This window comes from Marmota monax, unplaced genomic scaffold, assembly GCF_021218885.2.
Source record: "Marmota monax isolate L192 unplaced genomic scaffold, Marmota_monax_Labrador192_F-V1.1 WCK01_AAM20220418_F8-fsc00136, whole genome shotgun sequence".
Classification (NCBI taxonomy): domain Eukaryota; kingdom Metazoa; phylum Chordata; class Mammalia; order Rodentia; family Sciuridae; genus Marmota; species Marmota monax.
The window spans coordinates 1,568,061-1,581,057 of record NW_026693905.1 but is presented as its reverse complement, the minus strand read 5'-3'; the positions used below and the strand labels follow the sequence as shown (position 1 = coordinate 1,581,057).

General features: G+C 33.8%; 1 protein-coding gene across 9 annotated transcripts in view; it reads right to left on the bottom strand.

Moving 5' to 3' along the window:
• The window catches only part of Ikzf2 (IKAROS family zinc finger 2), a 149,949-nt gene that overhangs the window by 42,199 nt on the left and 94,753 nt on the right, over positions 1 to 12,997 (bottom strand). For 8 of the 9 annotated variants that reach the window (XM_046462916.2, XM_046462915.2, XM_046462913.2 and 5 more), the window contains 2 exons: positions 10,609 to 10,875; positions 4,479 to 4,646 (listed from right to left, as the gene is read on the bottom strand). In XM_046462916.2, coding sequence (XP_046318872.1) covers positions 4,479 to 4,646; positions 10,609 to 10,875 — 435 coding nt within the window. The remainder of the gene's footprint in view (positions 1 to 4,478; positions 4,647 to 10,608; positions 10,876 to 12,997) is intronic. The other variant, XM_046462918.2, reaches the window with a different exon arrangement.

The following is a 12,997-nucleotide window of genomic DNA, read 5'->3' as shown; positions in this document are numbered from 1 at the left end:
CAGGGAACCACTGGCACATATGGGAATCACACAAAGTTAAATATATACAGACAGAATTTATTGAAAACATACTGTATTTCAGACATTTTTCTAAATATTTTTAATTTCTTAAATTATTATACATAGAAATATCATATTAATATTCAACATAATAACACAATAATACAATGGACAGTCGTTACCTGGGGGAAGGCGGAAGCAAAATGCTTTCTACCAGTAATAATAACCACAAAAAAAGAACTTAAATTTAAAATCATTTTATTATACCTAAAACCCCATTCTACTAATTTTAAATACTAGTTCTTAAATTTTAGATAATCTGGCAATTCTGTTTAACTTCTGTAGTTATTTTCTACCCTTCTTTGCTCTGCTTTGTTACTGCAGAAAGCTAATTTATATTGGCTTCTTCAATAGCCTCCCCTGTCCTCTGGTTTTTTTAGACAAGGTGAACATCAGCAAGAAACTGGAGGATGGAAAGACTGATGTCACTGTGTATGGCCCCTAAGTCACAGGGTGGCAGAGGCTGCATGCCTCCACTGAAGGTCAGTGCTAAAGACCCTCTCTTATCTCTCTCATTCCAGTGACCACTCAGTCCCCTTCCCTATTCAGGGAATGGTTTCCTATTATTAGCCTAAGATTTCCTATCATTCCACCCTTCTCTGATGGTTTCCCTAGCGCCTGATCATTCTCTTGGGAACATCTGTCTTTTCATTGATTCACAAATTTTCCCCACTTGAGTGTCTCAGGACTTTACTGTCAGGCTACTGACTAATAAGAATCTTTGGTAGCAGGAATGGCCCAAGGCTCCAGGAAGCTCACATGGAAGGACATTGGGATAGCCTCCTTACTAGGTAGTCAATGAAACTCAGAAGCCTTGACAGGTGCTGGCAAGATAAATGATTACTCAAATTGTCACTGCTGGTGTATGGAATGAAGTGTGAAACAGGTAAGGTTTGGGAAGGTGTGGTATTTACATATAATATAGCAACAGTAGTATGTAGAGGGAGGCTGGTAAAGTGACAAGGCTAACTCTAATGGCCCTAATGGACATGCAAATGTGAAAGAACCCCTTGAATGCTTAAGTCAAAACAGGTGAAACATCAAGAAGTTTCTCTGTCAGCTTTAAAGATCCTTTATTGACCTAAGTTTCAGAATAAATGAAGCTGAAAACCAACTCTTCTCAAATCTGATTTGAAGTGTTATGGAATTGCACTGCTGAATAAAATGGGCAATATCAAAACTACTATTTCTTGGCTATGGGACAATGACAAGGAAGACATAATGCATCTATGAGTGAATTACAGATGTTAGTGAAACCATCAGAAAACTGAAAGATGTGGGGACGATAACTTACATTATATACCTATTTAAACTGTTCAGCTAATGCACTAGCTAGATGGATCTGTGGATGAATGCAGACTTAATCACATCTTAATGCCAACTGCAAATGCACTTCTAACTAGAGAATCTTTACTGGAGCTTATTTTATCATCCCTAATCTCAGGTATGAAACAACTAACTTGATTTCTTTTTTTTTAATTTTTTTTTTTTGTAGACAGCATACCTTTATTTTTATTTGTTTATTTTTATGTGGTGCTGAGGATCAAACGCAGAGCCTTACATATGCTAGGCAAGCACTCTGCCACAGAGCTACAGCCCCAGCCCCAAACCTGATTTCTTTTTAAAACAATTCCTATCAACAAAGATAATCAGAAGCAGTTTGCCTTCACAATGCAGGGACAACATGCTTTCATTATCTTATCTTAAGGCTAGGCCAGCTCTCCTCTCCTTGTTATAATATAGTCTGGAGAAATCTTGTTCATCTTAACATACCATGAAACATCAAGCTGGACTATTACGTTCATAACATTAGACAGATTGGACTTGATGAGCAGGAAATAGTAAACACTCAAGATCTTCCAGAAGATAATTAATAGAGGACAGGGGATAAACTCAATGAAAGTTCAGGGACTCTGCACATTGATGACATGTTGTGGATCCAGTGGTCCAGGAGTGTTGAAATAGATCTTCAATACAAAGAGATAAATTGCTTTATCTTGAATCTTCAATTATGAAGATCAAGGAACAAAACATCATGGCCTCTTTGGGTTGTGGAAGAAGCAGACAGCACTTGTTGGTATGCTGTTCTAATGCTGGTACTAAGTACTCCCCAAGGCTGTCAGGTTTGAGAGAAGTCTGGGCAAGGAAAGGACCTGAAGCATACCTGGCCATGAGGAAATCTACCTTATACCCTTGGTTATAGGCCTAGCAGATGTAGTGATTTTTGGAAATGTCGGTGGCAAGCAGAGATGCTGTATGACATCTCTGTCAATGGAAGCCTCAGAGTGCAGATCCCTAATAGTTTTGTATTAAAGAAATATGATCTTCTACCAATAACCATCCTTCACTTAAAAGCAGCTCTGAACTTGTTACTGGATTCCAGTTAACACACAGAAATAGCATACAGAACTCCAAATAACTGGGTGGCCCAAACTACACATCATGAACTAGGTGTTATCTGATTAAACATATCATAAAATAAGAGTTATATAACATTGTTAAAAGAAGCTGGAACCAAGCAGGTTTGGGAAGGCCAAACATTCTGCTTGAGCAAATTTCTCAAGTATCTATGATAACTGCTACTTCTACTACTTAATATGTCCACTTCAGACCATATCTATCAACTTACAAGGTGTTCTCCATGACCAGTGAATGGAGAATGTAACAGTGGGAATATAGTTTGGAAATTAATTGCATGGTATTTGGTACCACTGATGATACTCTATTTTCAAGTCCATTTTAGAGGTTAGCCCTAAAATACAGTGATGAAAGCATATCCCCCAGCTGTGAGAGTTTCTACAAGTACATCTGACTGTACGCTGGGTGGAAGAAGAGAGGGCTGAAGCAATGATATATGCTATGAAAATATACCTAAAGACTTCAAGGAACAAAAATGGAAAATTGATGATAGACATTCTAGGGGAGAGTTATGTGGATATATCTTTCAGTATTGGTATAAAATGTGATAACATGGTGTTGTGGTTTGAATCTGGGATGTTCTCCAAAATTCTCATGCATTGAAATCACGGTTCACAGATGGGGATTTTAGGCAATGATTGTATCATTAAGACTCTGACCTCATCAGTGGTAAATCCACTTGATGAATTAATGTATTGTTAGAAGAATGGACTACTGGATGGTAACTGTATGAAGACAGGGCATGAAAGTAGGTTACTAGGGGTGTGGCCTAGGGACTATGTCTCTTCCCCGCCTCTCTCTCTGCTTCCTGGCTGTCATGAACTGAATAGCATTCTTCTGGTATATCTTTCTGCTATGATGTTCTATCTCACCTTGGCCCTGAGCAGTGGAGTCAGCCAACTATGGCCTGAGACCTCTGTAACTGTGAGCCAAAATAAACTTTTCCTCCTCTAATATGGTCTTCTTTTGTATTGTGGTCATAGCAAGGAAAAGCTGACTAACATATATGATGTTCTATATTAACTCCTTCTTGAGGGCATTCACTGAAAAGGGCTTTAGTAATCAGGATCAAGTAACTTATATGGATGTCAGTCCAACTGTTTATCTTACCACCCTAGCCCTTGCTTAATGGGCCCATGCACAAAGCGATAATGGGAGAAGGTATAGAAACTGTGCATGGATTCACGTGCATAGATTTTCCCCTCTCAATAACTGATTAAACTAGTATCAATGCTGACCTCACAATTTTCAAATTTCTGGCTTGAGAGTATTATATATTAATTTTCCACTTTTAACTTCTTAGTTAGGGCAATTCATACTAAAAGTCAAATGAGATTCATTCAGATTTCTGATAGTTCTTTCTACTTTATGTACTTACATTCTGGCATTTTTAGAAATAATCAAACATTCTGGATTTTTAAATCATTTATAAAAAGAGAAAAGTTTCAGATAGAGTCCAATGACTATAGTTTGGAAGTTAAAGAAACAAGAAAATGAAATATTACTCTAATGGCCAATTTTCTAATGAGTATAATGTTTTCCAATTCAAAAATAACAATATGTGATTATTTTCCACAGAGGTCCCAGCCTAGCACTGTATCAGTCAAAAAACCCCACAGCTTTCACCTCCTGTACAGGAACTTCAGAATGTAGTTATTAATTTACTAGATCTTTAATTATCTGGGACTACCCATAATTTCTGCATTAATAATTATAAAATTATAAATCAGAAAAATGACAGCTATTTATAATTACAATATTCTGAAATTAACAAACTCAGTTAATGGTACTCCTTTCTGCTAAGTCTATAAGCCTAAAGAAGAAGGGCCATATATGCATCCTGCAAGTTATTAGTTATTTAATGTACACAAACAGATATACTGTTTGGATGGACTATTCATAGCTACACACCAAAGATGAACATTACTCAGGATTATTCTGTAATACACTCTTGAAATTTTGTATTTTATCATTCTTCTCAAACACTTGGAGACACTTACCAGAGTGGGTCCTGAGGTGTCCTGTGAGGGCGTCCCTTCTTCTACAAGCGTAGCTACAGAAAGGACATTTGAACGGCTTCTCTCCAGAGTGTAACTTTATGTGTCTCAGAAGGTTGCCCTTCTGAGTAAAAGAAGCTCCACACTGGTTACAGTGGAAGGGACGTTCACCTGAAGAAAGAAGAAGTCAGAAAAATCAAGTAAGTAATGTGCAAGTAACAGCCAATTCTCTCTAATCATGATACTCTTAAGTCTTCTAAATACGTATTTTCTAGGATTTGCTTTGAACATAACAAAGTCTCAGGCTTTGGGTCAAGTGGTCATTTCCCCTCTTCATATAAATCTGACTAGATTCCTGTTATTGACTTCAAAAGAGTAACAATAACAGTATTTACCAACAGCTGAACAACTAGGTGCCATCACTTTACTGCCCTAGTGGTTGCTTTACATATAGTATTTCAATCCTCACAATGACATTTATAATTAGGTATTAATAATTTCAATTCATAAATGAAGAAATTGAAATGCATGAATCAAAGTATATGATTATAGTTATAGATCTAATAAGAATACATGCTGAGAACCAAACCTGGTCAGTTTGGATACAAAACCTAATTATTTTACCATGCTTTCTTTAAAATTCACAGAAATTATGGGTTGGAAAGTACTGTGAGTCTCACTCCCTCTTTCAGGTAATAGGGAGATAGAGGCCATAATGAATGAACCAAATTACAAAGTTCATTACCACAGAATCAAATCTTTTGATTCTGCTGGTCAGTAACAGTAAAACCATTCAATTTCCTGGCATCTCAGGGAAAATCCAAAAATATGAAAATTATTCATCCAGACCTTTCTTGTGTATTCTCTTTATTTTACGAAAATCCTATGTTTGACAGGTATCTTCTTTCACTTTTTCTGTCATTGATATTGCTATAAAATTGTTTAAACCTGAATTATTAGTTTACTCTCTTGCCACCAAATGGCTGTCACCAGTGTCATCAAATATAAAAACATTAAGGTAATGGAGCAGTGAAATTGGCAAGTAGGATCAAACTAACTATAAAATTACAAAGAAAATACTATAATTTTAAGATTGCCTATCTCTAAAGATAGATAAGAAATAAATTATAAATTAATACCTAAGTAAATAAGTAAAAAGTAAAAAGGGATCATTCTAAAGCTCAAAGCTTTGAAAAAAATTTAAAACAATTCCTTTTGGTTGAACTGAACCATTTCTGTACTTGAGATTAGATGATTATAATTTCAGCATTTTAAAAAATCCATTTAATGGTGTGTTTCATATATCTTTAGCTGAAATATCTGTAATAATAGTGGTGTCGGGTGGCTAACACCTGTAATACCAGCTACTCCAGAGGCTGAGGCAGGAGGATCACACATTCAAGGACAACCTGGGCTACTGTATCAAGATTTTAAAAAATGGACTGGGAATATAACTCAGTGGTAGAGTACCTTGCCTAGCAAACACAAACCCTGGGTTTAATTCCTAGTACAGTGCAAATACACACAAAAAAGCAAAAATAATAGTGAGTCATAAAACCTCAATACATATTTTTGGTCCTTGGGCATATATTGGTAAATTCAGGGATTTTTTTAATTAAAGAAAACTAGGACACATGAAGAAGATTTGGCAGCAGCCAGTGCAAATTCTATCACTGAGTTTTGTTAAAAAGAATAAATAAATTTTTAAGGCATATCTTATAATCTATTGTACTTATAATAGAAAATAATGAGGTATGTGTGTGGTGGGGACTAAAGTTCTCTCTTTAAAAATTAGGAGCCCTTAGAGCTAAGTTTCAAAAAATTCATGTTAAAATTATCCTAAATTTTGTATTATTTAACTAGCTTGATTTAGTTGGTAAAATCTAAAACCTCTCATATGGAGTTTTACGAAATAGTCAAAGTTTTAAAATCTCATTTTTTTGCAGATTTTTTTATTTATATACATATAATACAACTTAACTTCTTTTATTATTTTCCCTCCAATGAAATAATGGATCACACCCTTTAAAAACCATAATTATCTACTCCCCACCTCTGCCACAGAATTCATAAAAAAGGACAGACTGAGGTACTGCTCTCACAAATTAACTTTTTGAAAAAAGAAGAAAAATTATACTTTTTACTTCAAAAATTTGATGTTACTTTTGGAATCTATCTATGTAAGATTTCCTAAGCAAGTAGCTAATTAGTATGCAATAACTTTGAAAATTAATTAAATTAGTAGAAAAAAAATTGAAATCACGTTTGCCTTTGGAAAATACTTCATCAGTAACATGTTGACTTAGATTTTCCCTGAACCACCTATATTCTTTGAATTAAAATATTTAAAAGTCCTTAATTTAGTTAATTCACTATTCAAAGTAATGCTACTCTAAAAAAGAAACAACAGTTTAACAACAGGATAACCCTTTTTTTAAAGAATTTTTAAATTCACCTAATTTTTATGAGGCAAACAACAGGGTAATTTAGTTTTTACATTTACAAATACTCCAGATGTCTTTGAAAATTTTAAAACTACAAAACTACTACTTCTGAATTCATACTATCAGTCTCAAAGAGGGTAGGAGAAATGTAAGCAGGTCTGGATATGTCTTAGAATACTGCCATGTTGTTAAGCTGTGGAGGCCTCTGGTAAGTTCCATGCTCAGAAGATATATAAAGAACAAGGCTCCACGAAAATAACCAGTCAGGCTGTTTTTTTTTTTTTTTTTTTAATAGAAGACAAGGCACTGATAGCAATGTACCAAAGTTGTACACTGTTTGAATGTACCAAAGTTGTAATGTGTCAACCAGAAAAGGCTTTGAGAAATAACTGATTTCAATTATGAATAAGTCTTGATTGAGCTTTTTACTTTTGGATATCAATCATAGGGCTTTTCTCATTTTAAGGTGAAATCTACTTAACAACATTTAATGTCTTAATTATATGAAAAACACACTTTCAATTTTCAGTTATTCACTGAAATATGTAAATACAAATAAAAGAATGAGTTTGTAATTTTATTATGGAATAAATTATATTTTAATAGTTTATATGCTTTCATAAATATATATTGTAAAATTATTGTTTATATGTTTAATCGAAATGCAAGTATAATCCAAATACATCAATTTGCTTTGGCAAATCAAAGACAGGATATTCTTGTGTTGGATAGAACCACCACTTACAAATATGTGCAATCCTAAGCACCTTTTGAGAAGGTTTTAGAGCAAGAAAATTGCTCCATGGTACTACAATGTATAAAATTGAGTGCTGAAAACTTAGTTACAATGATGGGAGTACTCTAATCCAAAAGTGGAATCTTCTACATAATATTCTATACAATATAGATCTTCTATATAATATTCTCACTAATTCACACTCATGGCATGAATTGATTTACTACCACTACTTGTTTTTTTCTTTCTATACTCCCAGTGAAGAGTGCCTGGAGTATCCGATGACAATATTACCTGATTAGGTACTAAAGTAGCAATGCCAAAAAAATTAAACCAAGTCATTAATAAAACAATGGAATTGGCACTTTAGTAGAATATGAAAGAGAAAGAAGAAGAAGTGAAGTAGATCTGATACTCCATGTCACTGTAATAAATTGGAAGGTTGGACACCTTCTTTCACTGTTAGTTTTATATTAGATATTCTATGACCTAAAAGACACTCAAAAATCTGTTTTCCAGCAGTTTTATAGGGGTTTAAGACAGTGCCTTTTACATTAATTACAAATAATTGTTAAGAGTAGGAAGTTCTAAAATTAAGACACTAGTTCAAAATATTACAGAGAAAACAAGGTTAATGACTAGATTCTGATTCAATCTTTCTTAATTTAGTTTAAATTAAAGAAACACAAATAGACCTTCTGTCTTTAAACAGTACTAAAATGGAACTGAAATGTCATGACCCACTCATAGAAGTAAACTGGGTCATTAGAAACATGTATTAAAAGAGCTAATTTAAGATATCACATCCAAAATTTCAAAGTCAACAAAGTATGGTAAGTATTCCAAACTCTTCCATGAATGGCTAACATTAACAATCTCCCAGCTCTGAAGAAAGAATAATAATTTGCATAATACTCCAATGTGCATTTATTAATAAAAATGTTCATAGTGTTGCAAGTGTACTTTGGTTTTGTAATCATTCTCCTTGCCTTTATCAGGTAAAGGAGTCTCATATTCCTAGAACCTGTGGAAATCTGAGTAACTGTAAACATGTTTCATCCCAATTAGACCATTTCAGTGCTAAAATGACTTGACCTGACTTCACTACAGGAGTAAATAGCAAACGGATAGTAGAGTAGGTATGCAATGATTGCTATTTTAAAAACTCATGAATATCTCTACAAATACAGTGAAAAATGATATAAATTTTCAAGAAAGTGTATTGTGGTTCTTTGAATTTTCTTAATGAAGAACACACAGTGTTTATTAAAAATGTCACAAATATTATTTTTAGTATACACTTCAGCCTTAAAATTAATACTATATACAATTCAACTACAACGTCATTAGACTGATTTGTAGTTTGTATAATACTGGATAGGAGAAATTATACATTTGAATGAGTTGAGTGTTATCTTCTTCCATATACTCATTCTGATGCCATGAATATATTATAACTTTGTGGAATTAATTTTATGTGGCTACAGTTAGAATTACTATATGAGACTGACAAAAACTAGGTTCATTATTTTATAATCTTTTCCATTTTTTTTCTTATCAAATTGATACCAAGTTTGATCTCTTAACTTTTCCTAAGATACTTTACAGCCTGTTGCCATTTAAAAAGCAAATTAAAAACAAAGCAAAAATGTAACTGGCTGCATGGTTGTGAAAAGTATAATGCTCTAAAGCTGATGATTTTGATTATGATAATACTGGTTTTAATGTATGATTTTCACTGTAATTTAAAAAATCTGCCTTAGATTATAGTCACACTTCATAATCAATTATTGGTATATTAATATACCAAGTACACTGTATTCAAACAAAACTAGTCTGAGAATCTGGGAAACTTTGGTTCTAAACTCAACAATGCCCTTACCTACCAAAGGGATAATGAACAAATCATTTGACTTTCTTCATGTGTGAGATGAGAGGTTTATTAAAAACACTTGATGTAACTTACATATCTCATGATTTCAGAACCCAATTATAAAATTATTTAGAAGTAATGTTTTTAAATACATTATTGTGATTCATCACTTCCACCAAAGCTATAACATTTTATAACTGAGAATAGTAGTTATTAGTATTCTATTGTAGAATACCAGTTTGCATTATAGTGAAAGCTATATTACCTTCAAACCAATTTTTCTATAAACTTGAAACTTCCTATTTACCCCAGTGTCATTCCTGTTTTTTGTGTGACTGTTTCTAAATTTTGGCAAAGAATTTGAAGAGACTGAAATAAGGCCTTCTCATTTGGTTGGTTCATAAAGGATTTTACATCTCTAAAGTGTATATTAAATTAATCTGAGAGCTTTTTCTTTTTAACCCAATTCCATGATTATACATTTCTACTCCATACTGCCACCCTTTGTCATATCTGAATCTACATATCTCCTTTGGGAGTTACAGTCAATATTCATAGGAAAATGGTAACATTCCTGAACTAGGGAAAGTAACTGCTTACTACAGAGACCTGTGGTAGGCAAAGGACTGATGGAAATTCATATTTAAAGGAGTTAAGCAGATAAAGTGAAAACAATTCACCCCTTTATAAATGTATGAGTGCCATTTTGTAGTATAAACTTTTGGCTAGCAAACTATATTACCTGCCCATGGGTATGGTAAAATATGTATAGAAATACAAAAAGATTGAATTACACAATGAAATTCTCCTATACCTTTTGAACCCTTATCATATTATTGCTATATTAAGAACTGTGGAAACTGAATCCCAAACTTCTTTTCTGATATGCTATTCAGATTTGAAGGCTGGAAGTCAAGACCCAGGCTACTCTCTGCTTTTCAGCAATCCAATACTAGCAGAATTCTGAAAAGGTAGTTTCACCATTGCCACCCCTGAATAAAAAGGAAAGAGAATAGATGTCAGGTAATATCAACATCAGATGTCACAGGCAGTCATCAGGTTATTCTTTCAGCTGCTTACCAGTGTGACTCCTTTTATGTACCATAAGCACATTGGGCCCAATGCAAACCATGCCACAGACGTCACATTTCAGTTTACCATTCGGAAGCCGGATTCCTCCCTCGCCTTGAAGCTCCTGGACTTTCCTGTTGTCAGCCACCTCACTGCTCTCAATTAGGGGTTCTTCTAGGCTGCTACCCTCATCATGGCCCCTGATCTCATCTTCACGGCTCAGGGGTTTCCTGTCACATTCTTCATCACTCTGCATTTCTAGCTTTACTGAATTTGCTGCAAATTAAAAAGAAGAAATTTTAAATAATGCTATGTGCTTTCAGCAGTCTCCTTTCTACCCATTGTCATTCTAGTAAGTGGATGCACATGATATATTAAACAGTATACTACCTATCAACAAAGACCATGTTGATGCATATTATGCTCTATGGTATTTTAATGAAACTGTGTCATAAAACCAAAGCTGGCTCAGCAAAGCTTTAGATAAAGAGACTGTCCTTTATTTTTGCCCACATTCATTTAACCCAAATATTTACATATTAACAAGTTATTACATAATTCTAGCATTGGCTTTTGAGTTTGTCACTAAAGCTACTCAGAGTGAGATATATGTATGGAAGACACAAGATTAAATATTGCCAAATTCACTGAGCCATGCCTCCTTTTAATTTAACAATCATCATATTCATATTTTCTACTTCACATCTGAAAACTTGTATAAACCCGCTTCTGAACAGGGCAAGAGAAACAACTCAAGATCTTAATCCAGCAAATGTCTTTCACATACGCAGGCAAATGTCCTAAAATCAAACTAAACACCAATATTCAGTTAAGAGCTGTGTAAATGCAGGTAAGGTTAAGTGCACAGACCTCATATGCTCTGAAGTTACTTTGCCATTATTTCTTCTATGAAAAAAAAAATCTCTATGGAACATACCAGTCTGGAAATCAGCTATTCTATCTCTAATGTATGCACACACAAAAAACAACAAGTGAGAGGAATGGCATAACACACATGTACACACTTGCGACTGTTAAGAAATTCAATGCCCTCTGTTTGCTGTTTTTGGATCATCCCACAGAAAAGTTGGAATTCTATTGGCACAGCCCTCATTCTGGACTGCTGACAGAGTCTTTTCAAAAAGCAGAAGCAATTTATATTAGTTTATATTAAATTTATATTAGATTTTTTTAATCCAGTGATCCTGAAAATTTCTTAAGAAATCACATCAAAGTTACTAAATGAAACAACTTTTCTGGTACTACTTGAACAGAGGAAATATTTTCATAAAAAGAACGGAATTTCTTTTTACTGCAGGTGTTTTCTTGGAGAAACCGCATTGTTTATTTATCATATTTGTCACTACTCATTGGGACAGGGAGTGTGATCAACAGGGCTCTTTCCCTGCTCTCTTTAGAGCACCCCTATTAACTAGTAGCATGGCACAAAGACACTAGCAGAATACTTTCGAATTAATTGATTTACTTAGAGTTAAGTTAATTACTTAACTTCTGAATCTTAGTCTTTCATTTCAAAGAGAAAATGAATTCAGATTACTAAATAAAGTTTGAAATAGTTTATAAAGTAAGAGTGATGATGATCCTTAAATTCTTAAGGAACTCAAATCTTTGTTCTCTATAAAATGGGAATAACAATGGTCTCACTTGCTATGGTTGATATGAGCATTAAATGAGTAAATATACCAAACATATATATCTATTATTTTTCTCTGTACATAAAGAACTGTATTAATTGCATAAGATTTTTGTGCAGATTAATTAACTTTGAGTCCGTAGATTACAATCTCCAAAGGGATATGCATCCTTGCTGGATTCATCTTTTTTTTGGGTTGGGGTGGGGGACGTACTGGGGATTGAACCTAGGAGTGCTTAACCACTGAGCCATATCCCTAGCCCTTTTAATATTTTATTTTATTTTGAGACAGGGTCTTGCTTTATTGCTTAGTGCCTCACTAAGTTGCTGAGGTTGGCTTTGAACTTGTGACCCTCCTGCTTCAGCTTCCCAAACTGATGGGATTACAAGTATGTATCACCACACCTGGCCCTTGGCTGGGCACATCTCTAATTTAGTCAACTATGCTGAGTTTTACTTTATTTAGAAATCAATATGAAATTATTGTTTTTCTAGAATAAGTAGGGACAATATTTCATCTAATTTTATATTTTCACCATGCTTAAAAATTTTGTAGTAAACAGGAGATTGTCAAGCAGAATTCACTGATTTATTTTACTAAACTGATTGTGAGTTTTACTGCCTTAAACTTACTTGTTTTATATGCTTAAGGAATCCATGACATAATAAAAAAAGTGAAATAATATATAGAATTAAAAATGAAAATTAAGTACTTTACTACACAAAAATAACAATTCCTCAATT